This window comes from Hyaena hyaena, unplaced genomic scaffold, assembly GCF_003009895.1.
Source record: "Hyaena hyaena isolate Hyena2069 unplaced genomic scaffold, ASM300989v1 scaffold_7, whole genome shotgun sequence".
NCBI classification, from domain to species: domain Eukaryota; kingdom Metazoa; phylum Chordata; class Mammalia; order Carnivora; family Hyaenidae; genus Hyaena; species Hyaena hyaena.
In genome coordinates this window covers 4,614,958-4,642,935 of record NW_024080639.1, presented here as the reverse complement: position 1 = coordinate 4,642,935, position 27,978 = coordinate 4,614,958, and the positions used below count along the sequence as shown (strand labels likewise).

The window sequence follows — 27,978 nt, the reverse complement described above, 5'->3', positions numbered from 1 at the left end:
ACCTACAAACATTGGTTGATAGATGAGGGATGAATGTGAGGTGCGTGGGGGTCCCAGCTCCTGTTGGGGGAAACAGTGTGAGGTTGGCATCACTCAGTGTGACCCCATGCCCCCCCCCCTCGCTGCATCCGTGGGCTTGAAGGGCAGCCTGGGCACCTTGCTGGTTACTGATGATGTCCAGACACATTGGTGCCACCGCTGACAGGGGAGGGGGTTCAAGCCACTATCCTGCCTCAGTTTCCCAACCAGGGGGTGGACTAAGTTGTTGGTGGTCAGGATTTTCAGGCTCTTTCTTCAAACAACAGCTAACACAAGCAGAACATACAAAACACATCAGGTCGCAGAAAGGTGCAGCTTGTCCCAGTCTGTTTTATGTAAAAAAGGGCCCGAAGCAGTGCTCCGTATTTCCTTGCATACCCGAGTGTGTGCTGTGTGCATATTACTGAGTAGCTGGAGGCCTCGGCACACAGACACAGTAGCTCCGTTTGGAAATGGGAGAAGGATACAAAAATTGGAAAGCGTGCACAAGGAGCACTGTAGTCCTAACTGTGATGAGTGTTGAAACTTTCACGGGAAGGACGAACTGAGACGAACAAGAGAAGTAAAAAGTGGGAGCGATGAAATCGTTAAGAGTGAGGCTGCTCCGGTTTGCCCCTGGGCTGCCCGCGTGGCCCTGGGGCTCCTTGGGAAGGATGCTGGGCCTGTCTGGGGTGCCACGGTCACCCTCGGTGCGGAGGCCGGAGGCCGCATGGCCCAGAACCGGGGACGTGGCCCTGGACGGCTCTGCCTGGTGCAAGCAGGTGCGGCTGAGTCCCGGCCCCGCAGAAGCATCCACCTGGCCTGCGGCATCTCTCTGTGCCACCGGCCAAGGGAGAGCACACTCAGTCCTGAATCTCTCCTTTGTCTTCCTGTTGGCCAAGTTCATTGCCTCTTGGCGGGCTGGAGGGTTGTTTAAGGGAGAAAAAAGGCCATCTGAGGCGTGAAGATAAAAAGAAGTCTTTTAGCCATCCCAGGAGAGGAAGGCTTTAGCTCCTGCGTTGTTCTGTAAAGCCGGCCCTAATCCAGCATCTTAACCGCCTTAACTGGCCAGCTGGGAGCTCGGGGGACGGCAGATTAAGTCTGGGCTTGGTGCGGGGCTGCCGAGCTCCTTTTGAACTGTGCAGAGAACAAAGTAAACATCAGAAGTCCCAAGCTCGGAGCGCTGGCTGGGCGTGGCGGGGGCGGACACGCGGCTGGCTTTCCAGGGTAGGAGGGGAGAGGGACCCTCCACCTGCTGGCCCAGCAGGGGTCTGAGCACGGGGGAGGGTGAGCCCCACACTTGCCGCTGGCACCCACCTGGCTTCCCTACCTCCCCTGCTGGGCCGCAGGACAGGTGGTATGGCTTGTGGCCTGAGTGCAGATTGGTGCCACACCTGTTCGGCAGCCCCGTGTTACCCTGAATGCCCCCCCTCTCCGGATCGCTCTGTTTGGGGGTGTCCTCTCCACTCAGCACAGGGTGCGGCTTCCGCTCTGGGTCCTTGGGAAGGGAAAGACCTATAAATGACCACAGGCCCCTTCGCTATAGTCCCCTCTCTCCCTTCCACCTAGGGCTGTCCCCGCCCCTCCCAGGGGCTTGATTCACCTCTGCCCCTCACCCTCCCGTATCTGTGAACGGACCCCAACGCCGTGTCAGTTTCCTGTCTTCCAACCTCCGCTTGGGGGTGAAAGCAGGCCGAGAGCAGTCTGCCCGCATGTGCAGAAAGCTGACTCCGCAGATCGCCCGTAAAGGAACCCTCAGTGCGAGGGAGTCAGGTGGCCCCTCGCCCTGGGCGCCCAGGCCCTCCCTCTAGGACCCAGGGCTGCTGGGGGGCAGGCCTCCCTCACCACAGCCCAGGTCTGGTCTGACAGGGCCTCTGAGGTCCCCACTTCCCCAGCCCCAGGGTATATCTGGTCCTGCTCTGCAGGGCCGTGGTGTTGGGACTGAGGCCCAGGGGGTCTCTGAGTGGCCCCACTGTGAGCTCGGCACCTGTCTAAGGATGGGCCTGAACTCTGTCTTACCCCCCCCCCCCCCCCCCCCCCTCCCACCTCCAATCTGCTGTCGACCTCAGTGAGTCATGTTTGCTTTTCACCATTTGGTGATGCCAAGTATGGACTCTTCCATCTGGTTTTACAGGAAGCATTGGNGTCTTCCCCCCCCCCCCCCCGGAATCTATGAGAAGTACCTTCCTATCTTTAGGATAGGAAGTCCTATCATTCGAACTGTTTAGGAACTTGCAAGTCAGACCCAGAGCAGCCTGGCTTTAAACCACAACTCACTGAGTGACCTTGGGTGAATCCCTTCACTTCTCTGTTTTTCATTTTCCTTGGTGGGGCTAATCATAGCACTTCTTCCTTAGGGCTCCGGTGAAGACAGTGAGGCCATTTATATAAGCCCAGAGAAGGCCCTGGTCTAGTAAGTGCCCAGGGTATGTGAGCCGCCGTGAGTCTTATTGTTTTATGGGTCTTTTCTAGAAGGGGAACTAACTGGTGTTTATAATTATTCACCAGTCCAGATCAAAGAAGACCTATTTTCAAAGTTTCTTTAATCCTATTAGAATCTCTGAATGTCTCCTTCTTCTCCCAGTGCCTGACATAGAGTCTGGCATGCTGTAGGTGCTCAATAAATACTCACTGGAAGAATGAAGTCAACAGCATGAAGTCAGTCAGCCCCCTCCCTTGGGCCACCCAGGCAGGTCCTGGGTGCCCCCTGGCGGCACCCAGATGTGATATGTCCACCACTCACAGACCCGAGGAGCCCTGGGGAGGCCTTTAGCCCCTTTTATTTGTGGTTGGCAAACTGAGGCCCAGAGAGGGGACGTGACCTGTCCAGGGTGACAGAGCAGACTGAGAGCGGAGCTCAAGCCTCTCACTCCTGCTTATTCAGGGAGTATTTGAGCATTTGCTGCAGGCGTTGGGCCCTGCTGAGTTCTGTGTGCTCACCTGAGGGAGACAGGTAGTGACTGCACAATCCAGGGAGCGGCCATGCACACTTCTAGTAGTGGTAAAACCCTGTGAGGGGTAAACTGTGACAAGGCCCCTCCGAGGAGGTGACATGTCAGCTGGAGAAGGAGCCAGCCATGGGAGGATGAGAGGGGAGAGCAGCCAGGAGGAGCAAGCAGAGCCCCAGGGTGGAAGGAACTTTGGGTTTAAGGAGGAAGACAGAGGAGGCCTGTGCGGCAGGAGGAGCTGCTGGGGACAAGGCTGGGCCACATGGTGCTTTTGAAGAGAAAGCATAGGTGCGTGCCAGCTTCTGACTTCTCTTTTAACCAGGTGCTTGTGGCTTCTGGGGAGGATGGGCCGCATGTGGGGAGGAAGGAGGCTATGAAGACAGGCCATGATTACAGTGGTACGGGCGAGAGGGCATGGTGTTACCCAGCATGGGGGCTGGGGGGCTGGAGAGAAGTGGGGGTACCTGGGGGTCAGGGTGAGAGAGAGGAGGGAGGTGAAGGAAAGAAAGGGATCCCGGGTTCGCCTTCGATGTCCGGCCTAAAGACTGAGGGCAGTGGTGGTGCCTCTTCTGAGGTGGAGGCTTAGGCGGGTGGAAGCTGAGGGGTGGAGGCTGAGGCGGGTGGAGGCTGAGGGGTGGAGGCTGAGGTGGGTGGAGGCGGAGGCAGGTGGAGGCTGAGGTGGGTGATTGTGGAGACTTTTTGTTGGGGGCATACTGAATTCAAGATGGCTGTTAGACATCCAGGTAGAGGTGTCCAGTAGACAGCTGGACACGGAGTCTGGAGGTCAGGGAGCAGCTGGGGGGGGAGAGAGAGCGGGAGAGAGTGGGAGAGGGGACTTCTAAGGACGTTGCCACAGATGGCTCCCAGGCAGGGCCAGTCAGTCGGCGGGGCTGGCCAGTGGCTCTCGGAAGCCCGAGGGGAAAAGGACACGACCGGTGAGCAGCGGGCCCCCCGACAGGGGGCAGGCGGGCCACAACCCCTGGCTGCGCGTCTCAGCCCAGAGCCTGTACCCCTGCGAGTATGGGCCAGGCGGCAGTCCTCCCGTAGCCCGGCGATGGCCGCGACAGCCGCACTCTCAAGCCCGCCCTTCGTAAAAGCTCAGCTGGAAAGTGGGAATTCTGACTTGTGTCAGACACTGAGGAGGCCTTAGTAGTTTCAAGTAGCTCGGGGTGAGGTTTTAAAAGTTGGATTTCATCACATGTTTTAACTCGGGCGGGGACGGAGGGCGAGTGGAAGGGACATGGTATTTTTAGCCCAAAAAGGCTTTTTTTCTCGTTCCTGCTCCCTCTCAAGGCATTCCCCCCCTCCCTCCCTGAACAGATGTTTCGTCTCAAGCCTAGTCAGACCTCAAAGCAGAGTGGCCATCAACCTTATGCTCTGATGACGGAAAAGGCCAGAATGCTATTTGTTGGGAAGGGCTTGTTTTTTTTCTTTTTTTTCTTTTTTCCTCTCCTCTTTCCCCTTAGTCATAACCGGTCCTTAAATAAAATCTCCCTATGGTAAAATGCACCCTGGGGAGGCCGGATAGTGAAGGAAAACACCCTGGCTGGCATTTCTGGTCTCAGGAAGGGGTAGACACCCGCTGGTGGAAAGTGCCAGAAGTTCCCTCGGAGAATGCTGCATCATGTCAATTCCCGTTTTGGCGATGGTGGTGGTTTTCCATGACAAGCAGGGGCTCAGAGTGATGGATAGTTATGTCAGGATTCTCTGGGTTCTTTTGACACTCAACCCAAATTCGCTGAAGCTTTGGCTCATGATATTGAAAATTCCTAGGGTGGATCTGGCCCCAAAAGGGCCGGCTGGATCCAGAAGCTCAAACCATATCATCAACACACACACATACTCCCTGCCTTCCTTCCCCTCGCCATGTCATTAACACACACACACACACACACACACACACACACACACACTCCCTGCCTTCCTCCCCCTCCCTGTGTCATCAACACACACACACACTCCCTGCTTTCCTCCCTTCCCCTCCCCCTCCCCCTCTGTCACCTATGCCCTCTGCCCATCTGTTGGCCTCTCCTGGTAAGGTGGGAAGGATGGCCGCCCAGCTCTGGGCGCTCACATCCTATGAAGCTCAGCCATCACAGGTGAAAGAGAGCTCCCACCTCTCAGTAAGTCTTGCAAAAGTTTGATGCTCACTTTGCTGGCACAGGTGGGTCTAGGTTTTGTGGGACCTAAAGCATATCCAGGTTTGGGGGCCTTTTATAAGAAAAAGAATACATGATTCTTTTTTTGACTTATTCTTTTATACAATTCTTTTTATGCCTTTGAGCCAAATTATGTATCTATCCCACTAAACCTCAATACGTATATCTCCAACTCACCCCTCCCCCCACCGCCCCAGCTCAATTCCAGAAATGCTTGTGTTCACTCCAACACTGTATGACACGAGAAGGAGGTACGGAAGTCAGAACAGGAAGAGACAGCGATGGTAACGGACTGTCAGAAAACCAAACGACCATGTGAACACGTTGCTTAGGGCCCGTGCAGCTGAGGGGCCCACAAGCTTCTGCTCCATTGACTTCAGGATGAACTCTCCCTCGGTACCGACCAAGGGAGCGGCCACAGCGGCTGTCAGGATGAAACACACCACGTCGGGTCTGGGTGCTGGGTGCACCCTCGAAGCTGGAGTCGAAACAGCTTTTCATAAACCACGTGGACTGAGATGGGAGGGGGGGCGGCCACCAGAGGAAGCCCCGATGCTATTCTCAGAAGGGGAGCATGGTTGCAAGACAGGCGGGGACAGGTGTCCACTATTATGTGACAGAGTGGAGGGACCAGTGACTGGGGAGCCAGGAAACTAGGCTTTTAGTTCTTCTGTTTCTAGAACCTTCTGGGTTCAAATCCTGGTGATGCTCCTAACTGTTGTTTTGATAATGATGACGACGATGATGTTGACGCCCCTCGATGTGGTATGACAGGCGCTGTACTGTACTTTGGGGCTACAGCGGGAAGCTAGAATTGTCCAAGTAATGATAACGGCGGTGTAAGAGAGTCTTAACTGAGTAGGGAACCCTAACCTGGCCCCTTGGGGTATGCAGACACCTTCTCCCAGGTTCGGAAGGCCTAAGCTCAGGACCCAAAGGATGAGCGGGAGCTGGAGGGCCAGGACAAGTGTTCTTGGTAGGGATAACAGCATGAGAGCACGGCCGGGTCAAAACCTGGAAAGCAATTCCTTCGGGAGACAGGGCTGAGAGACTGCAGCAGGCAGGTCATTGTCAGTGGGGAAATGGCTTGATCCAGTTTGCTTTTCGAGTTTCGTTTCCTCTTCGGTCAGATCCACGCAGCCACCCACCCTGCCTGTGTTATTTAGGGGCCCTCATGGAATAACGCACGCACCCACTAACTTGACCAGCCCACCGCCGTGCTCTTTGACAGACCGATTTGTGTGTCTGTAGGGCCCTCGTTCCGTGAGGAGAGCCTCGTGCAGATAATGCAAGAAACCATTTGGCCTGGAATGTACATCCGATACCTTTCTCTTTTTACTGGCAGCAGATTTACCCGCCTAATTATATTTGGCATAGGCTAATATTAAAATTCATCTGCATTCCCTCTAGCAGCTGCTGGTGGAGGGCTGGGGAGTCACAAGCATCCTGGCGAGCTGCCCCGAGACTAAAATATTCACGGCAGGTCATCCGTACGTGGACAATTGAGAAAGCCCTGTGGGGACATTGGGGCGGGTGTCCAATCTCAGCAGGGAAACTGGCTTGCGTTAAGTCTTACGTCGTATCGACTGGGAAGAACGGGCTAAGGGGGCCATGCCTTTGACCGTTAGTAGTTTCTGGTCTTTGGCGGGGCCAAGGCGGTCATAGGTGTCTTTCAAACTTGTCCCCTGCTTCCAAAGTCGACTATCCACCAGGCCTTTCTGGATGGCGGTAAAGTAAGTTGGCGTTTGCTGGTATCATCCAGGGTTTGGATTTTAGCCCGAGTGTGGGATTCAGAAGAGACCTGCCTCTTTCAATGCTCCCCTTTCTCACTCCGGGTCCCGGTCTCAGTCAAGCCAGAATTCATGGTGTGTTTGTTACAGAGCCTTTCTCGTGTCTGCCTGTGGGATTTGGTCAGTTCAGCACATGGGGTGAGATGGCTGCCCTGTGCCTGTGTGGCGCATGCTGTGTGCTCTGGGCAGCCCAGGGGCACTAGCCAGCAGGACCCCGGCCCCCAGGAGACTTGCCTTCCGGCTGCTGGGATGTGACAGTCTCCTGCGAAGCTATCAGGAGACCCCGGATCAGACCGTGCAGAATGAAGTGCTAGTCCGCATGGGGACAGACCGCACTTGGCTCCTAACAAACACATTTGTGCAAATTAGAGGAAGGAACCCCCTCAAGACGCCTCTCTGCCGGCTGTCTGAAAACTGTCACCAGCAATCTGCAGGCATGTGAGGTCCAGCCTGTGAACGGAGTGCGCCAGAGTTGGACAGCGCATAACCTGCTTCTCGGATGACCCAAGCCCCTTGGGGAAGACCCGGGAGGTGCGGGTCCTAGCTGGGTGCCAGGGAGGGCGGGGTTGCGGGAGGGCTGGGCTTCGGAAAGGCGGATATGTTTTATTCCAAGGCCCCTGTCTCACACCGTTTGGGCGGCACCAGCTGTCAGCACCCCGGCTGGGTGGGCCTTGCCATCCTGCCCACTGGGTCCCTGCTATTTGCCAGGCTAAACAGTCTTGAGAGAGTGACCGTGGCTCTCCCGGCATGCGGCCCCAAATGAGCTGTGGATGCCCCCCCCGTTGGGACTGTGGGTGCGGGGTGGGGGCTGGGCGTCTAGACCCCATGATCACCCCCGAAGATCATCTCCACTTGGGTCTTTCCTCACTTGCTGGCGCTCCTCTGCACTCTCTTCTTTCCCTCTCTTCCTCCCCAGCCCCCTCTTCTTTTTAAACTGGGGGAGGGACAGGGAAGAGACTGTCTTTGATCTCAGTGGAGGAAAAAAGTCTGTTCTGTTCAGGCTTTTGGCTAACACAACAAACAGTGTTTAAAATTTAACTTTGCTTAATTAATTAGTAATTCTGTTTAATGCTGTCTGATCTCCCTCCAAAAGGTATTTTGAAGCTTGAGAAGGGAACATCAAAGGGAGCCGGGTGAAGATGGTCAAGTAATGCATTTAATCTGGCAGTTGCTGGGGGTGGAGAGATGCCAGGTTGGGAGCTAATGTGGGAGAGAGCCATCATCTAGTAAACACAGCCAGCAGGCTCCTCGCAGCCTTGGTGTGAGGAAGGACGGGGAGTAGTTTCCAAAGAGAAGGAGCTCCACACACCACACCCAGACTCATCTGAGCTGAGAATTGGTTTTAAGAAAGTAGAGTTGACACTTTCTTTCTTCCATGCCTACTGTGTATGGTTGGGCAGGTTGTATACTGCACAAGAGTTTCCAGTTAAGCAGGTGAGCAGCAGGCAAAATCCAGCCTGCATCCTGCTTATCTGGGTACCCTAGTGGGGAAGAAGGGCTGCATTTACCTAAGTGCAGTTCACAATCTTTTCTTTTTTTTTAAAAAAATTAATGATTGATCAATTTTTAAGGGAGGACAGAGAGAGAGGGGAAGAAAGAGAATCCCAAGCAGGCTTCTCATTGTCAGCACAGGGCTTGATCTCACGAACTGCGGGATCATGACCTGAGCGGAAGTCAAGAGTCAGACACTTAACTATTGAGCCACCCAGGTGCCCCCACAATCTTTTCTGTAAAGGGCCAGGAGAGGACATCTTTTAAGCCTTTATGGGCCCTACAGTCTCTGTTGTGACTCCTGAAATTTGCTGTTGTAGAATGAAGCAGCCCTACACAGTGCATTTGAGCATGGTTTTGTCCCAATAAAACTTTATTTACAAAAACAGGCAGTGGGTGGGCTGAGTTTGGCTCATAGGGCATAGCTTCCCAGCCCCTGCTCTATCATCCAAAGGTCCTTCACAGGCAATATGGACCCAGAATATAAACCCAGACTGCGGGCCTTTGAACTTGAAGGCTTTGCTTTCCTCCTTAGTCCATCCCTTTCCTTCCTTCTTTTCCTACCTTTCCTCCAGTACGCCTTTCTTCTTTCAAGTTAGTAGCATCACCTCTTGTTACTGTGATTGATTAAAGAGTGATCAAAGTCCCTCTCAAATTATGTCCCCCAAAAGTCCGCTGGGCTGAACAGAAGTAAGAGACAGAGGAGGGGCTAGAAATCTGGAGCCAAAGCCCATCTCGACAAAAATGCTGTTGTCTTTGCTGGTTGGTGGGACCTTGGTGGCCCGAGGTGAGCACCCTCTACCCTTGCTGTGAGTGCCCACAAGCCCAGGGGGCGATGGACAGAGGGCAGCTTATTCTGCCCAGGGGTGGCGAGGCGGGTGCTGGGTGATGTTGTTTGGCTTGAGAGGGTTCACGTGTGGGTGTGGAAGCAGGACCCCGAGTCCCAGTCCCTGCTTCTGGCACTGGGGTCCACCAGGCTTTCGGACCAGCTCTCTGGTGCCTCCTCTGGCCATTGGGCAGGGGCAGTAGCCGGGTGCAGGGCCTTTGGTGGGGACAGAGGGTGCTGACTGTCCCTGTTCACAGTCCCCAGGGCTCCGGGGCAGGGTGACTCCCAGTTACTGCCCGTCGGTAGCCAGCCCCATGGGTGTCCAGGTGGTTTTCTGAGCTGGGATGGGATGAGGGACCCCCTGGTGAAGAGAAGACAATCCGGACCACACTCGTCCTTGGAGAAGACACAGGAAGAGGGTGAGCAGTGGGGGGGCACGTTTTCCACCCTCCCGCCCCGGGTGAGGAGAGAGGAGGGGAGGTGAGGAAGACCTGTATGTGGGGAGGGGTGCTCCAGAAAAAGAGAGAGCAAGGACAGAGGTTTCTTTTCTTTGGGTTTTATCAAGTGGAACTTGAAAGGCAATGTTGAACCTGAAGGTGGTTTTCTGATAACTTCTCTTTGAACTTGAAGTTTGGCTTCGATAAGCCTGGCTGGCTTACATCTCCAGCCAGGACCTCTGTGGAGGGAGGCTGCGGCTTTGAAGATGGGGCTGGCCTTTGTTTTCCTTTCTTTTTCTTCTCCCCGACCCCCACAGACCCCCGCAGGGGGGCTGAATAGAAGATGTTGTAGGTCAGGAGAGCACCATGGCTTCTCCAGGGGGGTGGTTTGGGGGTGAGGAGGAGCATTTGGATCTGGGCTATCAGCTGGGATCGTGGCTCCTCTCCATCTTTTGCAAAAGCCAGCATTTACCGAGCACCTATTGCCTGTAAGCCACGGTGCTAAGTGTGTACTCTTTTCACTGTGAGGAAGAAACCATTTCATCACCATTTTACACACGAGAAGACTGAGATCCAGAGACGTCCATTGCCTTACCCAAAGTTGCCCAGGCCATGAGGATGTGGAGAAACGAGCACCCTCCTACACTGTTGGTGGGAATGTAAACTGGTGCAGCCCCTCTGGAAAACAGTGTGGAGGTTCCTCATTAAATTTACAATAGAACTCCCCTATGACCCAGCAATAGCACTGCTAGGAATTTACCCAAGGGATACAGGAGTGCTGATGCATAGGGGCACATGTACCCCAATGTTCATAGCAGCACTCTCCACAATAGCTAAAACATGGAAAGAGCCTAAGTGTCCATCAACGGACAAATGGATCAAGAAGATGTGGTTTATCTATACCATGGAATACTACATGGCAATGAGAAACAATGAAATCTGGCCATGTGTAGCAACATGGATGGACCTTGAGGGTGTTATGCTGAGCGAAATAAGTCAGGCAGAGAAGGACAGTTACCATATGTTTGCACGTATAGGAGGATTAGGAGGAACTTAACGGAGGACCATGGGGGAGAAGAAGGGGGTAAATAGTGGGGGAGGGGGAGAGGCAAACCATGGGAGATTCTTGAATACTGAGAACAAACTGAGGGCAGATGGGTGTGTGTGGGGGTGACGGGCATGGAGGAGGGCACTTGTGGGGATGAGCACTGGGTGTTATATGGAAACTAACTTGGCAATAAACTGTTTGTAAAAAAAAAAAAAAAAAAAGTTGCCCAGGCCAGTCAGCAGCAGGGTCAGGATATGGACCCAGAATATCAGTCCCCTCAACCAGGACACTCCCGTCCAGCTCAGCTGCACCCCCTGCAGCTGCTGGCGGCTCCTAGAGCAGACAGCTGGGCATGGAGAGACACTCAGCTCTCCGACTCACTCAGACAAGCCGCTAGACCTTTTTGCCGCCTTTTAAATAGAGGTGATGGCAGTGCCTACTTCCCTGTTGCCTTGTAGAAGTGACTTTGCTTTGTACCCTGTCTGGTCCCGTGATGGCAGCTGGTCTGGCCCAGCGGGACCCCAGTTTGGGGGAGTCAGGGCGGCCCGGGCTGTGTGCTCGGCTGTCTTTGGGTCACTGGCCGATTGTCCGCTTGATGGCCCCGGGGCTCGGGTCGCCCTGGAGTGGCACACCTCCTGGCCATTGCAGTGTTTGCTCTTGGAGGAGCAGGGAGGGCAGGACCTGGCTTCATCCACTGTACCAGGAGGGCCAGCATCAGTCACCTTGCCCATCCAGTGTCCCCTGCCTGGAGGCCACTGAGGAGCTGGATCTCCCTTTAGGTTTATCCTCCTCAGCTGCGTTCTGTGTCAGCCCTGGAAGGGAGCCGGGGTCTGTGATGGAGACTGGGTCACCACCTGGACCCTTGACAGCTCTAGGGAATCGTTGTCTTGCTGTGGAGGCATTGTGGGCCAGGGGGGCTCCCTGCATCTCTCTGGGTGTGCCCGGAGTGAACTGAGAGATGAGGGCACACAGGCCCAGCCGGGAGGGGAGCTGCGGATGAAGCCAGGTCAGTCCGTGGCCGCCATGGCCTTCCTGTCCCCGCCTGTCTGGCCTGGTGACCAGAGTGTCCTTATCTTCAGCTCCTCCCTCTCCGTCCTGCTGCCTGTGTTTGATATGATGCGTCCGTGTTTTTTTTGTATTCCAAAAGCCTCACTTTTGAGAAAACTTAGCTACCAGCTGTGCCGATTCCCAAGAGACTGAGTCGTCATGGGGGGGGGGTTGTCATCCCCCGTTACTGCTAATGGCTAGGACCCTGTGTGCTGCCCCCAGGCCCTTGGCCATTCTTAGCCATACTCCTGAAATCCACATGAGAATCCTCTGGGGAGGGGACTGTTATGATCCACGTTTTACAGTTGGGCAGGCGTGCTGAGGTGTCTGGATGCGCTCCGTGACCCTCCCCAGGTCACACATAATGTCAGAAGGCTCCGGGCCAGGGCAGAGACTAACCTCCCAGCTGAGAGAGCGACACGCCGCCTGTGTCCCTCCCTCTGCTGACCACACACCAGTGCTGGGCACGGGCAGGCGGCCGGGGTGTCAGCAGCGAAGGCAGTGAGTGTGTGCGGCAAGCGGCCATGGCCTGCGAGCCCCCTCTCCGGTCTGACGCTGCCCTGGCGGGCTGCAGGCTGCTTATCTGAGCTGCAGAGTTGGCGCAGAGGATGGGGCCCTTGGAGGCCCCACGCGGTAATCTGAGTGCCTGGCACGGATGCATCCTGGGAGGGCTGTCCCCTCGGGCGGCCCGGGACAGCACCAGGGCCTCATGAGCACCGAGTGGTCTGGACTCCAGCACAGAGGCGGGACGGATGTGGGCCCCCCCACGGTCCCCTGAACAAAGCCCCGGTGGGCACGGTGGCCCCAAGGCCCAGCTGGGGACTGTCCTCATGCTTTCGCCCGTGCTGTCCCCGCAGTGGCCCTGCCTCCCGAGAAGACAGACGGGCTGGCCAGTGCAGACGAGAAGAGGAAGGAGAAGACGAGTGAATCTTGCCCGGGCTCCAAGAAGCAGCTGAAATTTGAAGTAAGTTTCCCTTCCTGGTGTGGGGAGGCGGGTTTTCTCCCCACGGCTGTACTTCTCGAGGAGGGAGACTGAGGCCCATCCGGGCGTGAAGGCCCTTCACCTCCCGTGTGGACAGTGGCCCTCTGTGGGAGGCGTGTCCTGCCGCTTCTGGGGACTCTGTGGCCACCCCTCGTGGCCCTGGCCCCTCGCCGTGCAGTGCGGGATGAGGGCCAGAGGCTCCCGCTGGGCTGTGGCCGGCGATCTGGGGGAGGGACGTGAGCGGGGACGGGGGCGCAGCCATTACTGTACGAGGTGACCGCCTTCCCCTCTGGGCCCCAGGTTTCCTCAGTAGTGAGAGAAGCCTTTCCTTCCAACTCCTGGGCATGTTCTCCTCATGGGCTGGTGACCAGGGGGCAGGAGGCCTGAGGCAGGTCCCTGACCCCATCTAGGACTCAGTTTCCCTGTGTGGTGGACGGCAAAAGGAACATGCCCTCCCAGAGCTGGCCGTCTGTCTGCCCTGCCCATCCCAAGCAGTGTATTAGGCTCCTGCTGTGTACCGAGCAGGGCCAGGTAGTGAGAGTAAAAGCTGGGCCCATCGGCACGGGGCTTCCCAGCTTCTCCCAGCCCCCCAACCCCTCCCTTCTTCCTTCTCTGCTTTCCTCTTCGGGACCACGAGGGTCTAGCTCTGGAACCAGCAGGCTAGGGCTCAAAGCCTAGCCCTGCCAGTGCCCCACTGACCTCACCCCTGAAATGGGGGTAGAACAGTGTCCATCTTTTCGGGGTGTTGTAAGTATGGTGGGTTAATGCACCTAACATGCCTCAAGGGGGTTCGGTATCACATAAGCACTTTCCTTCTTCCTTCCAACCGAGCATAATTGACACCTACTGGTTACCAGGGGACCCAGGGATGAGCCGGGGTGGTCCTGCCCTCCCGGAGCACAGTGGGGTGAGGGGGACAGACCCGGTAACTGTACAGCCGGTGATGCGACAGGGACCTGGGAGCACGTGGAGGGGGTGGCCGCCTGAGTCAGGGTGGAGGGGTGCGGAGTGATGGACTCCGTGCAGTGCAGTGGCTGCGAGCACGGGGTGGAGAGGATGAGGGTCCGAGTTGAGCCTCTGAGCACACAAGCAGATGTTGCGAGAGGTCACTACGCCCAGCCTTTGGGGTACGGAGAGCACTTTAGGCCAAGGGAACAGCAGGAGCAAAGGCCCAGAGGCCTGCAGTGCCGCGTGTTGCGTGGAAATGACAGGCTGCATTGAACCGAGCAGTGACGGCGGGGGCTGCGCAGTGGGGGCGGGGGGTGGCCCGGGAGATGGGTAACAGCGGGCCCTGGACTTGGGCAGGCCCTGAACGCGGGTGCCAAGGCAGGCAGGCACAACCTAGTCACGGTGGGTGCAGGGGGCTGGAGTTGTTAGCTTCTGCCTGAGCCCCCTGGAGTCCCTAGTGTCCTCCGGGCATGGTTGGCAAAGCAGGGGGCCCTGAGTGCAGCAGCAGACGGCAGGCTCAGACCTAGACATCTCGCTTGCCTGGAGGCCTGTTTCTGGAAAGGTCCCTGCCAACTGCCTGGGACTCACCCAGGGCCCACGAGGTTGGGGGTTGGGGGATGGGGACAAAAGATGCACATGGCAGAAGTTGAGGGAGGTGGGGATAGTTACTCAGCCCGGAGCTGCCTTTAGAGCTGAGCACACGGGCCAGGGAGAAGGAATCGGGTAGATGCTGTGCGAGTGTGTGTGTGTGTGTGTGTGTGTGCGCGCGCGCGCGCATGTGCTGGGCAAGTGCTGTGCTGCATGAAACAGTGCCTCGCAGAGCAGAGCGGGCACTTGGCAGGTATCAGACGGGCATGTCACAACTGAGGGAAGGCTGACTTTGAACTCAGCGTGGGCCGCCCGAGGACTGCTGGAGGGAACTGGCTTCGAGCTGCGGAGGCTGGGGGCAGGGAGGCCGCGCTTGGGCACAGCTCCGCCTGTGTTCCGGGGCCAGGCACCACCCCTCTCTGGGGGAGCTGCGCCTGTCTTCCCGCAGAAGGAGAGGGGAGCTGAGGCAAGATGTGGAACAGAATGGTCTGGGAGCATCTTTGCTTGTCTTTAGAGAATATCCTGTGAATCTCTTTTCCAAAACAGCCAGCCTTTCTAGAACTTTCTATGTGATGTTCAGCTGGCCCTTGCATACGTGCTGCTAGTGACAGAGCTCTCACCACTTCCCAGCTCAGGTCCCTGTGGTTAGTCAGACACGCTGGGCTGCATGAGTGATGATAGTGAAGTCATTGTTAACATTACGTCCATCGTATGTTAGCGTAATAGCAAAGACAATAGTGGCTACTGCCGTCAACTGGATATCTCTGTGCGCCAAGCAGCTCTGCGCTTTTCCAGTCCTGCCCCTGTAGACCCTGAGGCAAGGGCTTGGGAGGCTATCCCAGGGAGCAGGAAAGGAGGGAAGCCAGTACCAGTGGGTTAATGGGTGGATCGCCACTGGGGCGGCTGGGGCTCAGACACAGGAGCTGGGTGCTTGAGGTGGGAGGTCAGGAACTGTCCCTCACAGCGGCAGGGGGAAGCCAAGGGGCTGTGGGGTGGGAGAACAGTACTATCCTTTTCCACAATGTATATGAGGGGAAACTGAGGCACAGGGAAGCCATGCCCTGGGTCACCCAGCCGTGGAGAGCCAAGCACCGTCTGGCCTCTGGGGCCCATCAGGAGCTTTACCTTCTTACACTCACCCTCTCCTGCCTGCCAGGTTCGGGGGCCACCCTGGGAGTCCCACCATGGCTTGCCATTACCGGGCCCTGTGTCTTCCAGTGACTTCTGTCCCTTGGTCCACATTTAGGCTCCCTGAGGCCACCAAAGAAGCCTCATCTCAGACCCCTGACTCGCGCCCCCGGTGTTTCCTTTGCCTTCAAAGACCCAGATGCTGCCTGGCACCCCTGCGGGCACCCCTCCCTGGGCCGGACCTCCCGTGCCCGCCTGGCCTCCCTCCCTGACCCCTCGTGTCTTGGTCACTGTGCTCTTCCTTCACACAAGGTCTGGGGAGGGTGGCGGGGAGGCGGCAGCCCCAGGTCCTGGTGCCTGGTGCTCCAGCCACGCCCGCGTGTCGTCTCTTCGCGCCCAGGAGCTACAGTGTGATGTGTCTGTGGAAGAAGACAGCCGGCAGGAGTGGACCTTCACCCTGTACGACTTTGACAATAATGGCAAGGTCACCCGTGAGGTGAGTGCACGCCCTCGAGCCCTCCTGCCCCTCTGTTCTCCTAAGGCCGGTGCTGCCCCCACGGGCAGGCTGGCGGGCAGGGGTGGGGCGCGGGGAGGTGAGCAAGGCTTCTGGAGGGGTGTCCCAGAGCTGCCTGGTGAGTGGGCAGAGGTGACAGAGGAAGGGGTGACCGGACTCCCCGGCACCCAGCGCTGCTCCCATGGGAGAAGGGGAAGGTCAGGGGGAGGGGCAGCGCCTGAGGTCCCGCCCCCTCCTATGTGTAGTCCCCGAGCTCTGGCTGGAGCTGGCACCACACTTCAGCCCGTCTGCCCGGGAGCTGGGGCCGGGGGGCACACAGAGGCCAGGTGGGGGGCCCCCTGCGCCCGCACAGGAGCGAGCACCCCCGGCACCAAGGGCCATGTCAGCGGCTGCGTGCGCGGCTGTGTCCCAGGCCTGTTCTTCTTCACCCGTCTCCCTCCGAACGCCCGTGTCTCTGCCCTCAGCCCCCCTGCCACACCTCTCTCCTCCCTGTGTGCCTCTCACCCTTCTTACACGCCTCTGTGTGAAGGCCGAGCACCCCCTGTGCGCGTGCACCCTGCCCCAGGTGTGAGCACGAGGTCGGGGATGGGCAGCGCAGACGTGGTTCCCGGCCTGTGGCTCGGGCAGCCGCTTCGGGAGGCAGGTCCCCGACAGTTACAGGGCAGCTGCAAGCTGTGACGTGCTCGGTGAAGGAAATAAACAGTGCAGCAGAGAGGGACCGGCGCGTCCGGGGAGGCCTCCCAGGGGAGACAGCCTGGAGCCGAGCGTGGCGTGCGGAGCTGAGGGCAGAGCCCGGGCTTGGGCAGAGCAGGAGCACTCGGGCGTGTCCGGGACGGGAGGAGGCCGGCGGGCTCACCAGGAGACGTGCTGCGGTGGGAGCCAGCAGGCCAGGCCCTGGCTGTGATTCCCTGTGCGAAGGGAAGCCCTTGGTGGGTCAGTTGAAGCAGGGGTGTGACCCAGTCGGAATTACTGCGGCCCCTGCCTCCCTTTTACCCTGCAGCGGGCTCTCACCCCTTCTGCCTCCGTATTCCTTTTCCTACTGTACCTCTGTGACAGCCTCTCCGTCCCCAGGAGGCCCTGGTTTCCAGATGTGTGAGGGGTCCAAGACAAGCGTGGCTGGCCACCTCTGGCACGCCAGGGTGTGCCCAGAGAAGCTTTGCTGTCTTATCTCAGGTTCAGGGCTACAGATGTTCTTCTTCGTGGGTGATGCAGGAGAAGCGGCTAGAGGGGAGACTGGGCTGAAGAAAGGGCATCTCTTCCTCAGCCGTGGCTTAAGGAATGTCAGAACAGGGTGAGGGAAGGAGCCGTGAGTGGCTTTTAATCCTTCAGGACTCTTGGGGTATAAGGCCGGAATCCCCAGCAAACTACTATAGGTTAAGGAAAAGAAAAAAAAAAAAAAAGACTATATTGGTTCATGTAACTGAAACGTGGTCCAGGGCACTGGCTTCAGGCATGGCTGGATCCAGACGCTCAGGGTCTTCAAGACTAGCTCTCTTCATGGCTCTGTGTCCTCTGTGTTCCTTCATTGTCTGGCAGCCTTTGCCTGGGCCAGTAGCAGGCTGGTGGCTGACATCTGACCCTCTACCTGAGACTCTCGGCACCCCTCCCAACTCAGAAGTTCCAGAACCCAGTCTCGCTGGCTCCGACTGCCTCATGCGAGTTGGCTCTGCCCCAGTCGTTCTCGCCATGAGCATGTGATGCTTTAGATGCCCTATTCCAGGCCATGTGCTCATTCTGGAGCCCGGGGGAGGTGATTTGATACATGAGCCACACAGACTGAACGTGAACGTGTGTTCGGCTCACGAAATAAAATCAAGGTGCTGTTCTTAGGGGACGGGGGAGTGGATCGTGGGTAGGCAAAGCCCCTGAGAGGGGCCTGGGTACTTGGGAAGCAGTGAAAACTTTCCCTGGCTCGAGACCTTGCTTGTGGAGGCTGGGGATGGTTCAGGTGCACCCCCGTTCCCTCCAGCCATGACGCTTTGTGTGAGGGGTTATGGTTTTTCCCGAGTGAGAGGCGCTATTCTTCCCCATCCTGCTTGCTCACGGAGCTGTGGTGTAATTATCTTCGCAGGGAAACACATTGCAGCCTGGAAACCTGGTTAACCGAGCCGGGCTGCGGAGGCCCCGCCGATGTGCGGAGGCCACGCAGGCAGCCCGGCTGGGCCTCTCAGGGCTGGGGTGGCATTGCTCTGCCTTCTGATGTGTGCAGAAGACCGTGCTGTCTCTGGCAGCCGCCTTCTTCATTCCCTTCTGGTGCAGAAATGCTGAGGAGCCTCACATGCCCATCATAGAAGGGTCCTTCCCTCCCCTCCCCTCCCCTCCCCTCCCTCCCCCACCTCCCCCGCCGCACCTCAGAGGCCTTATAGGAGCCTGCTGGCGGTCACTGCTGTCTGATTCCGCATCTTGCCTTCCTCTACCCTTGGCAACGAGAGAGGAAGAGCAGGGAAGTGAGGGTTTCCAAGGAGGGTGCTCCCGCCTGGCCTGGAGAGGCCACCCCTGGACTGTGCCTTCCTTCTGCCGAGGAGCAAGGAGGCTGGCTTCCTGTCCAGGGAGAGCCCAGCCTCGCCTTTCCCTTGGTCTATTTTTAGCCCCAAGGCCACGCCTCAAACCTGGCTATAAATGCCAGTCCCCTCCATACTCTCTGGCAATCTGGTCACACGTTTCTTGTGCTGCAGCTGCAGCCCGGAGCTCGCGTCTGGGCCAACTTCCCACCTCAGAAGAAAGTGCCTGCTCATTTGTGCAGTAAATACCCACAGGCAGCCACTTGTGTGTGCTGGGCCCTGTGCCGGCCAGAGTGGACTTTTCAGCTGTGATGGCCAGAGCGAGCCCATTCCTAGACCCGGAATCCCTGGGCCCCCTGCTTGGGATGACGCCTTGGAGGCCTTCACTTTTCTCCTCTGTAAAATGGAGATATTGACACCTCCTTGGGCTTCCTAAGAGGGAGGGGGCAAGCGTGGCTGTGCAGAGCAGCCCCAGGGAAGAAGGGAGTCCCCTACAGCCGTTGCCAGAGGAGCTGAGATTGCTGAGTGCGCCAGCAAGCCTGGGTCTCAAACTGGCCACTTCCACCGATGTTCCAGCCCAGCCCCGCAGAAGGTGTTGTTACAAATTAAGTTATCAGCCTGGGTGGCTCAGTCGGTTGAGGGTCCGACTTAGGCTCGGGTCATGGTCTCACGGTTCATGAGTTCGAGCCCCGTGTCGGGCTCGCTGCTGTCAATGCAGAGTCCGCTTCCGATCCTGTCTCAGGCTTGTGTCTGCCCCTCCCTGGCTCACACGCACACTCACTCTCTTTCTCTCAAAAATAAATATAAAAATAATTAAGTTATAGCAGGCAATGAAAGTGAAAATAGGTGAACTGACTACATCAAAATTGAAAACTTCTGTGCATCAGAAGACACGATCAACAGCGTGAAAGTCAGCCTGCAGAATGGGAAAAATATTTGCAAATCACATTCCTGAGGAGAGATTAATATTACAGACGATGAAAAGAACTACAGCTTCATAACAGGAGAGCAAACAGCTCAATTAAAAATGGGCAAAAGGCTTGATAATGTGTCCAAACTAATGGCCAGTGAGCACGTGAAAAGATGATGGACCTCACTCATCATTAGGACATGCTAATCAAAACCGCAGGGGTGGGGGGAGCTCCTGGGTGGCTCAGTCAGTTGAGCATCTAACTTCAGCTCAGGTGATGATCTCACAGTTCATGAGTTCAAGCCCCGCATCAGGCTCTGAGCTGTCAGCACGGAGCCTGCTTCAGATCCTTTGTCTCCCTCTCTCTCTCTCTCTCAAAAATAAACATTTAAAAAAATCATTTAAAAAGTTAAAAAAAAAAAAAACTGAAAGTACCATGTGCCACCAAGGAAGTGGCACAATGAATCCTGCACGCCGTCGGTGGGGATGTAAGATGGCGCAACTGCTTGGAGTTGGAAAACAGCCTGGAGGCTCCTTGAACAACTAAACGCAGAATTCGCACGTGATCCGGCCATTCCGAGTACACACCCGAAAGCAAGGTCTCAAGGAGATCCTTGTGCACCCGTGTTCACAGCAGAGGTTTTCACAGTAGCCAAAGGGCAGAAGCCATCCAAGGGTCCGTCCGCTGATGGATGGATAGACGTGTCCGTGCAATGCAGTATTTTTCAGCCTTAAGAAGGAAGGACATTCTTCTAACACATGCTGCAACAGCAATAAACTTCCAGGACTTTACGCTAAAACGACAAGGCCAGTCACAAAAAGGCAAATACTGTGTGATCATCCGGAATAGACTGTCATAGAGACAGAAAGTAGACTGGCGGTCGCCAGAGGCTGGGGAGATGGGGAAAATGGGGAGCTGAGAAAAATTAAAGGAGTGTCCGGCATCAGAGTTTCTGAAGACTTAGCAGGAGATTCTGGAACTCCAGGGTGACCCTCACTCAGCCCGCCTTGCCACAGGGCAAGTCAGCTGTGGTAGGTCGGAGCCACTAGTGCCTGCAGTCACCTCTGTCCAGCTCTGCCTGAAGGGCTTATGGGTGCAGAATGAAGAGGGGGCCGAGCCTGTCTGTGTTTATGAACAGCTGCAAGGCAGATGACTGGCCTTCTGTGGGCCTGACCTGTAGGGAGCAAACACCATTTCCAGACATTTCCTACATCATTTAAAGCCGGAGGCCTCCCCTCGGACAAATGGCCTTAGCCCATGCCCAGAGATAGGGTGACCCTGTTTACCCCCGCATTTGCCGGTCAGAAGCGTTGGAGAGGTTTCTCGGAGCCTGGGTTGGACACCAGTGTTCTAGGGGAGGGGATAACTGAGGCCCAGAGACAAGATGAGATTTGGTCACGTTCTCCCAGCATAGTTCATCTTTAGGGACACGTCTCCTTTTCCATTTGACTCAGAAGGGGCTCACCCGACCCCAATGAAGCAGGTGCTGTGGGTGCCCCTCTTCCCACCAATGATCCCTGACCTGCCTCTAAGTCCACCTGCTGCTGTGGGGGCCAGCGCCCACCATAAGTCTTTCTCTGGTGCCCTGGAGCCAGCCCAGCCTTTACAGGACAGCCCGGAAGCCCTGGGGATAGAGCACTCCTGGGGCGGGGGTTGGGGCTGGGGGGGCAGCTCTCAACCACGGAGGGAGAGTGTTTGCCGAGGTGAGTCCACATAGTCTCTCCAAGGGCCCAAGTATGACGGAGCCTGGCTGGCCATGCCCACTCCTGCTGATTCAGGTCACCCACTGCTCCCTTCCCCCTTGCTTCTGCGTCCCAGGACCCCTTCTCAGCTGAACCTCTCATAGGCAAGTCTGTGCCTTGGTATTGACTTTGGGGGGGACCGGGGGGCTTCACCAGGCCCTCTGACCCCTGGGTTGTAAGGGCGCTGTGCCTGAAGCCCGGGTGGCTCTCTGCTTCACTCCTCTGCAGGACATCACCAGCCTGCTGCACACCATCTACGAGGTGGTCGACTCCTCCGTCAACCACTCCCCGACGTCGAGCAAGACCCTCCGGGTGAAGCTCACTGTGGCCCCTGATGGAAGTCAGGGCAAGAAGGGCATCCTTCTCAATCACCCTGGTGAGGGGCTGGAGGGCCGCCCAGGCCATAGGGGCCAGTCCACTCCCAGTGTTCTGGAAGGATCACAGCCCCACCCGGGAGGAGCAGGAGCGGTCCCGGGGGCTTCCTCTGGGACTGGCTTTGTGGACAGGCAGGATTTGAGTGGGTCCTTGAAAGCGAGGGATCTGGACAGGATAGGGATTACAGGTGGGGGGCCCTGTGTAGGCAAAGCCCTGGAGGGGGTCATGGGCGTGTGTTGTGATGAGCATGGGCAGGGCACGGCCTTCAAGGCCAGCTGAGGAGTGGGGGTAGGGGAGGCAAGTCTGGCGGGGGAGACGATAAGGGGACAAGAAGCTCTGAGACCCCTCTGTCTGGTCCTGGCCGGGAGAACCCCTTCCACACGGCCACTGCGAGCTGCTGTGGGCCACTTGTCAAGGGTTGCACGCCAGGGAGCTTAGAAGACCCGAGCAGAGCCAGGAAGCTGGTGCAGGGACAGGGACGGTGCCCAGGAGCCAGCAGCTCACTTGGCTGTTTCTCGGGCGGGACTCAGACCTGCAGAGCACGGGGCCCAGAACGGAGACCAGGCCCGCCGAGGAGCTGCACAGCTGGGAGAAGAGGCAGCGAGCCCCGCTCAGGTACACTGGTTCCCTGGGGGGGGGGGGGGGGGGGGGATGACAGCCCGGTGCGCCTGAGCACGTATGCAGCACCAGCTGTGTGCCCGCATCTGAGGGATTCTGAATGGGGGCTCCCGACAGTGTTCTCTTCAGGGAGGTGGGGAGTTGGCCAGTGATTTCAGAGGACAGGCTCACAAATCAAGCTCAGTGTTTAAAATTAACTCCATATAGGTCCACATTCCTTCGTCCAAAATGCTGTGGACCAGGGAGGTTTTGGAATTCAGCATTCCCCAGGTTTGAGGAAAGGTGTTCCCAGAGTAGTTATTCTGTTTGGCGTCTGGGCGGCACCTTGGGATTTAGCACACGGACGTTTCTGCTCAGAGACGCACGACCATCCACGTGAAGCGATGCAAAGGCTACAGCTACATACCCACTTAGGGCAGGTGTGGCTGTCAAGCAGGTTATAGAAAATCACTGTCTTCCGGGCTCTTTGGGTTTCAGAATCCTGGCTAAGAAATTGTAAGGCTGCAGTTATCTTCCACCTGTTACTTCATTGCCTGCAGGGAGGGAAGGGAAGGAGGGAGGGAAGAGAAGAGAGGAAGAGCAGTGTGGGAGGCGTGAGGAGGCATCAGTGGCCCGGAGAGGCAGGGGCGGGGTGTCCTTATGTGTTGTGAAATGGAAAGGAAGTGACCTGAGTGTGAGAAACAGGAGCCCAGAGGGGAGAGAGAGAAGGCAGTCCGAGCAGGGCCACGGCTTGTTGTGGGGAGGGGGCTGGGAATCCAGACATCCAGGCGTGCAGGCTGCCTGTGGCTGGGGAGCTGGGAGGACGAGGTGGGGCCAGCAGATCAGAGAGCCTTGGAGGGGAGAGGCAGGACCCCGGACTCCTGCAGTGGGAGATGTGGGGTCCCTGGGGGGCACCTCTGTCCCTACCTTCTTTCCTACACACACACTGGTAAGGGCCCTTCCTGGCTTCGGGGCGGGGTTCAGAGCCTGCCGCCCTCTGCTGCAGTGGCTTGGGGACTTCTGTCCACACCCGCTGCGGAACCAGCTCCGGAGTTAGGCCTCTTGTCTGCAGTGGGCGCACATGGTTCGAAGCCTGACTTTGGGGGCATTCTGAAGCTTTGACCAGTAACCTCTCACCTCTACTTTGGATCTGTGCAAAGCAGATACCTATCTGGTCCTCCCAGAAGGCCCAGGGAGGCCGCCAGAGGTCTTATCTCCACTGTCAGGGAAGGAAATGCAGACACGGATTGCCGAGATGACCACTCCATTCCCCCACCCCCTTCCCAAGGAAGGAAATGAATGGAAGGTTCAGAAGGATTTGGCCCCAGTCGACTGTGGGACCTCCCCTACCGGGGGAGGGGGCCTGGTGCCCACCCGCTCACGTGCTTCCTTGTCCTAGGTTCCAGGGGGACAGCCGTCTGGAGCAGTCCGGTTGCGACCACCACTGCGTGGATGAGAACATTGAGAGGAGAAACCACTATTTAGATCTCGCCGGGATAGAGAACTACACGTCCCAGTTTGGGCCTGGTAAGAGAGCTCTTCCTGCGCCTGTAGGGGGGCTGGGGGTGGGGGGGCATTCATTGTACCCCCTGGGCTGGGGGAAGGCACGGCTTTGATGGGACGGATTTGAGAGTCCTCTTGGAGGAGATGATGTTAAATTAAAAACATTAAAAAGACAAGGCAGGCACAAAGTTGAACAAAACCAAGGAGTATCTTAGGGCCCGGAATGCAGTGAAAACAATAGTTGCGTGCCCCACCCCAGGCCGCCCCGCCCCTTCCCCTGTCAGCTTAGCAAGATACAGCCCTGGCGTCCTCAGCCCTCAGCTGTTGACATCCATTGACGCCTCGCTAAGATCCATGAAGAGGCAGCGGACTTAATTTCACACCCCCAACCTGCTCCTCCCCTTCCTCCCAGGGTGGGGAATCCTGCGCTGGTCACCTGTGTACGGGAAGGAATATGCCTGAATTTCCTTTGCGTTCCCTTGACCTCAGACAGTCAGCGGGGGCTCTGTCTCTCTTTTTCGTCCACCTCCTGGAAGGGGAATGGATTCGTTTGAAGGACCCGACAAAGAAGCCGTCCTTCCCACTTAGCAGATGGCACAGTTCCATTCCACAGAGTTTTCTGCAGGGCAGTGAGGGGCAGAGGGGCGGGCAGAGGGGCTGTCAGAACAGGTAGCATTCCTGGAGCACTGGAGGCGGGGGTGGTGTCCGGGGCACAGGGCAGCGCCAGCACGCAGTAGCTGCTCATGAAATATCTGTTAAATTGGTCCGTAGGCTCCCCGTCAGTGGCCCAGAAGTCAGAGCTGCCCCCCCGCACCTCCAACCCCACTCGGTCTCGCTCCCATGAGCCGGAAGCCATCCACGTCCCACACCGAAAGCCCCAAGGCGCGGACCCTGGCTCCTTCCACTTCCTTGACACCCCATTCGCCAAGGTCTCAGAGGTCCAGCAGCGGCTCCGGGGCACACAGGACGGGAGCAAGCACTTTGTGAGGTCCCCCAAGGCCCAGGGCAAGAGCGTGGGTGCGGGCCACGTGGCCAGAGGGGCAAGAAGCAAACCCCCTCTGGGCCCCGCCGTCCCTGGGGTGTCCCCAGCCGCCCAGCTGGCCACCAGCCCGGCCCTCCTCCCCACTCTGGCACCCCTCTGGCACAAGAAGCACAAGCACCGAGCCAAGGAGAGCCAGCAGGGGTGCCGGGGGCCGCAGGCGCCGCTGGCCGTGGGCGGCAGTGTCGTGGGGCGGGGCCGCGTGAGGGACCTGCCCGCTGTGGTGGTGTATGAGAGCCCGGCCGGCCAGGCGGTGCAGAGACACGAACATCACCACCACCACGAACACCACCACCATTACCACCACTTTTACCAGACATAGACCCCTCCCCGGGAAGCCCCACCCCTGCCATATGAAGGACCCCCTTCCCCCGGTCCCCCAGGCATTATTATTCTATTAATTATTGTTATTATGATGATTATTGTTATTAATAATTATTGTTACTCCACTAATATTCAGCTAGCCTCCATGTAGAAGATCTATGGAAACACAGAACTAAACTTTTATTTATATGTTGTGAGGACTGCGTAACTTACCCAAGAAATGACTCTGGGTCTGGAAGCGGCCTGCGGGCTGGCGGAGGCTCGCTTGGGCTCCCAAGCTGCGGTTTCCACGCAGGCTGGTCCACACCCTTCCCAGCTCTGGGGGAGCCCCTGGCCAGAACCGTGCCCCACCCCGGTCTCTTCCAGGAGAGCACCCTTACCTGGCCCGCTTCCAGAGACCCTCGAAATCTCCGAGAAGATAAACAGCTGCTACCTCTTAGTATTATTCTGATTTTATTTTGCCCTTCACCGACTGTAACGCGCTACAAGGGATTTCAGCGGACTGCAGACGCGTGACCCTCCCGGCTGTTGTGTTTCTTTTACGTCCCAACCTAGGAGCCCTAGCCGTCCTCTCTGGAGTGTTCTCCTTCATGCCTTTCGAGTGGGATCACGTCCTTGCCCAAAACCAGTCCTGTCTTCTCTGCCGTACGCAACGGGAAAATACGCTTCTCGTCTTCCCTGCCCCCTTTCTCTCTTCTCTAGAAAGATGCACACACGTGTTTAAAGACTGCCCCCAAAACCAGCCTTCTCATTTTGGAAACCTCTGGAGAGGGAACCCAGCCACAAAAACAACCGTGGTTTCCCAAGATCGGGCATTTATGTGTTGTCGGTTGTGACCGAAGAGGTGGAGACCTCGTGTTCTGCCGTTGGCAAATCCACACATACCCACACGGTTCTCTAACGGAGCCTCCCGTATCTATAGCCAGGCGCCATCTGTCCATTTCTATGTATCTTTCGATAAATATACGCTCTCAGGTACCTGTTCTGGTGTGCAGAAATCCGTGGCTGGCTTCTCTAGACGTTTCCTGAGCCCAGATGTGACCCTGCGGGCCTCTTGTTCGGGCCACTGTCCATCAGATGCAAATAGTCACTTGCCTCTCATTGGCAGGTCCTTTTTCAGGGCTTGGGGTGCAACAGATTGGGAGAGGACTGCTGGAGGCTCGAAGCTTGGAGGGAAGTGAGGACAGTGGCCAGAGCTGGGACCCTGGAGTAGCGTCCTCCACAGAGCAGGGTTTTATCTGACGGGGGCCTAGGAAGAATAGGAAAAGGACCGCTGTCAGCTAGTCGGGGTCCCAGGGAAAACAGACGACACACACTCAAACGGGGTCATTTGAGGGAATATTTACAAAGTGTGGGCAATCCGGGGCTAGCAATGTGTGGGGGCTCCTGCCCCTGCAGTGGGGGCGGAGAGTCACCCTCAGCAGCAGAGGGGTGGAGCTAGGGGAGCCCCCTGAAGGAGCCCTGAGGGACCTTGGCTCTGGGATGCAGCCAGCCTGTGGGGACCCTGCAGGGAAATAGGATAACCTGGCTTCACTCCTTCCTGCCCTGCATCCTGTTGAGACCCCATTGGCTGAAGACACTGGGAGCCACAGGGCCGGGGAACTGTTGCTGAGGGTCACACGGACAGCCTTTCAGGGCAGACAGTGAATGGAGGGACAAGAAGGAGTGGCCAGCTGCCTGCCTTTCTGCGGCTTGGTCCCCAGCTGGCACCCCCTCCTCCAGGGCCTCTGGTTTTGGTTTGTTGGTTTCGATAGTGAGCTCAGGGAGCACATCAGGCTCAGAGAGGCTAACTGACTTGCTTGAGATCACACAGCAGGTGGCAGAGCTGGGATTCTAGTCTCCCCCGTGATCTCTTTAAGCACCGGAGCGCTTAACCACTGGGTCAGGGCTTCCCTCGTTTTGAGTTGTGGGTTTCTATTAGTCAGCATCCAACTCGATGGGAACGTAACCAAAGCAGGGCGGGCAGGCTGGGAGCTGGCTTTGAGAGGAGAGGAGCCAGGGTGTGAATGAAGTCCTCCCTCTCGGGGTTTCTACTTCCACCGCTTTGTCACGGTGAAGCGGCTGCCGCTCCTCTGAGCCCCATAACCGCATGGAAGAGGATCTGCCGGCTGAAGCCCAGAGCAGGATTCTGATTGGCTGGGCTTAGAGCCGGAGCCGATTCCTGAGCCAATCACTGTGGCCAACCTGGGGTCACATGTCCAACCCGCGGCAAGGGGGCGGAGTCTGCGCCGGAAGGCAGGAGAGGAATGGTGCTGAGCCGGCGGAAGCTAATGGGGCTTGAGGACCAGAGCCGCCGCAGCGTGGAAAAGAAGCAGAAACTGTCCACACAGGGAATCTCTTTGAGGTGGCTTTAGGGCGTATTTCCTCAGCCTCTGAGAAGAGGTCCCGTCCCATCTCTCCCAGCCCAGGCCTGTCAGGATTCTGTTATTTCTCAGTAACTGGGATTTACTTAAAATACCATTTTGAAAAATCGTGACATGTCCACCTGTTAAAGATTCAAATAGTACAAAACGCAGTTCGGTAAAAAGTACACTCCCCTCCAGCACCCCTGACTCCACCTTCCCGGGCTGTAGGAAGCCTGCTGGTTGTGAGCATAGACATTGGGGCCAGGCTGCCTGGGTTCAAGTTCTGACTTCCTTAGCGCTGTGTTCCAAGTCATACACCATACTTCTCAAGCCTTAGTTTCCTCTTTATAAGCCTCAATTTCCTCTTTATAAAGAGGGATTACAAGAGACCTACCCCACAGGGTTGTTGGGAGAATTCAGTGAGTTAACCTATGCCCGGCCCATTATGAAAATGTTAGCCACCATTATTCACAAGAATAAATGCATTTATAGACGATATCTCTTCACTTAAGTTTTTTGAAAAGACTTCGTTTCAGGGGACTTTTAGGACGTGCATGCACAACCTCCCCCGTAATCGACATCTGCCACCAGAAGAGTAACTTTTTTTTTTTTTTAAACCAAGGACGGACCTATGGGGACACATTGATGACCCAAAGTCCATAGTGGGGGGGGGGGGGCACTCACTCTTTGGTATTGGACGTTCTATGCATTGGGACA

General features: G+C 56.9%; 1 protein-coding gene across 1 annotated transcript in view; it reads left to right on the top strand.

Moving 5' to 3' along the window:
- The window catches only part of NKD1 (NKD inhibitor of WNT signaling pathway 1), an 86,580-nt gene extending 58,823 nt beyond the window's left edge, over positions 1–27,757 (top strand). Inside the window, exons 5-10 of the mRNA XM_039242081.1 lie at positions 12,622–12,728; positions 15,811–15,906; positions 21,307–21,454; positions 21,984–22,068; positions 23,450–23,577; positions 24,325–27,757. Coding sequence (XP_039098012.1) covers positions 12,622–12,728; positions 15,811–15,906; positions 21,307–21,454; positions 21,984–22,068; positions 23,450–23,577; positions 24,325–24,914 — 1,154 coding nt within the window. The 3' untranslated portion in view covers positions 24,915–27,757. The remainder of the gene's footprint in view (positions 1–12,621; positions 12,729–15,810; positions 15,907–21,306; positions 21,455–21,983; positions 22,069–23,449; positions 23,578–24,324) is intronic.
- The last annotated feature ends 221 nt before the right edge of the window (positions 27,758–27,978 follow it).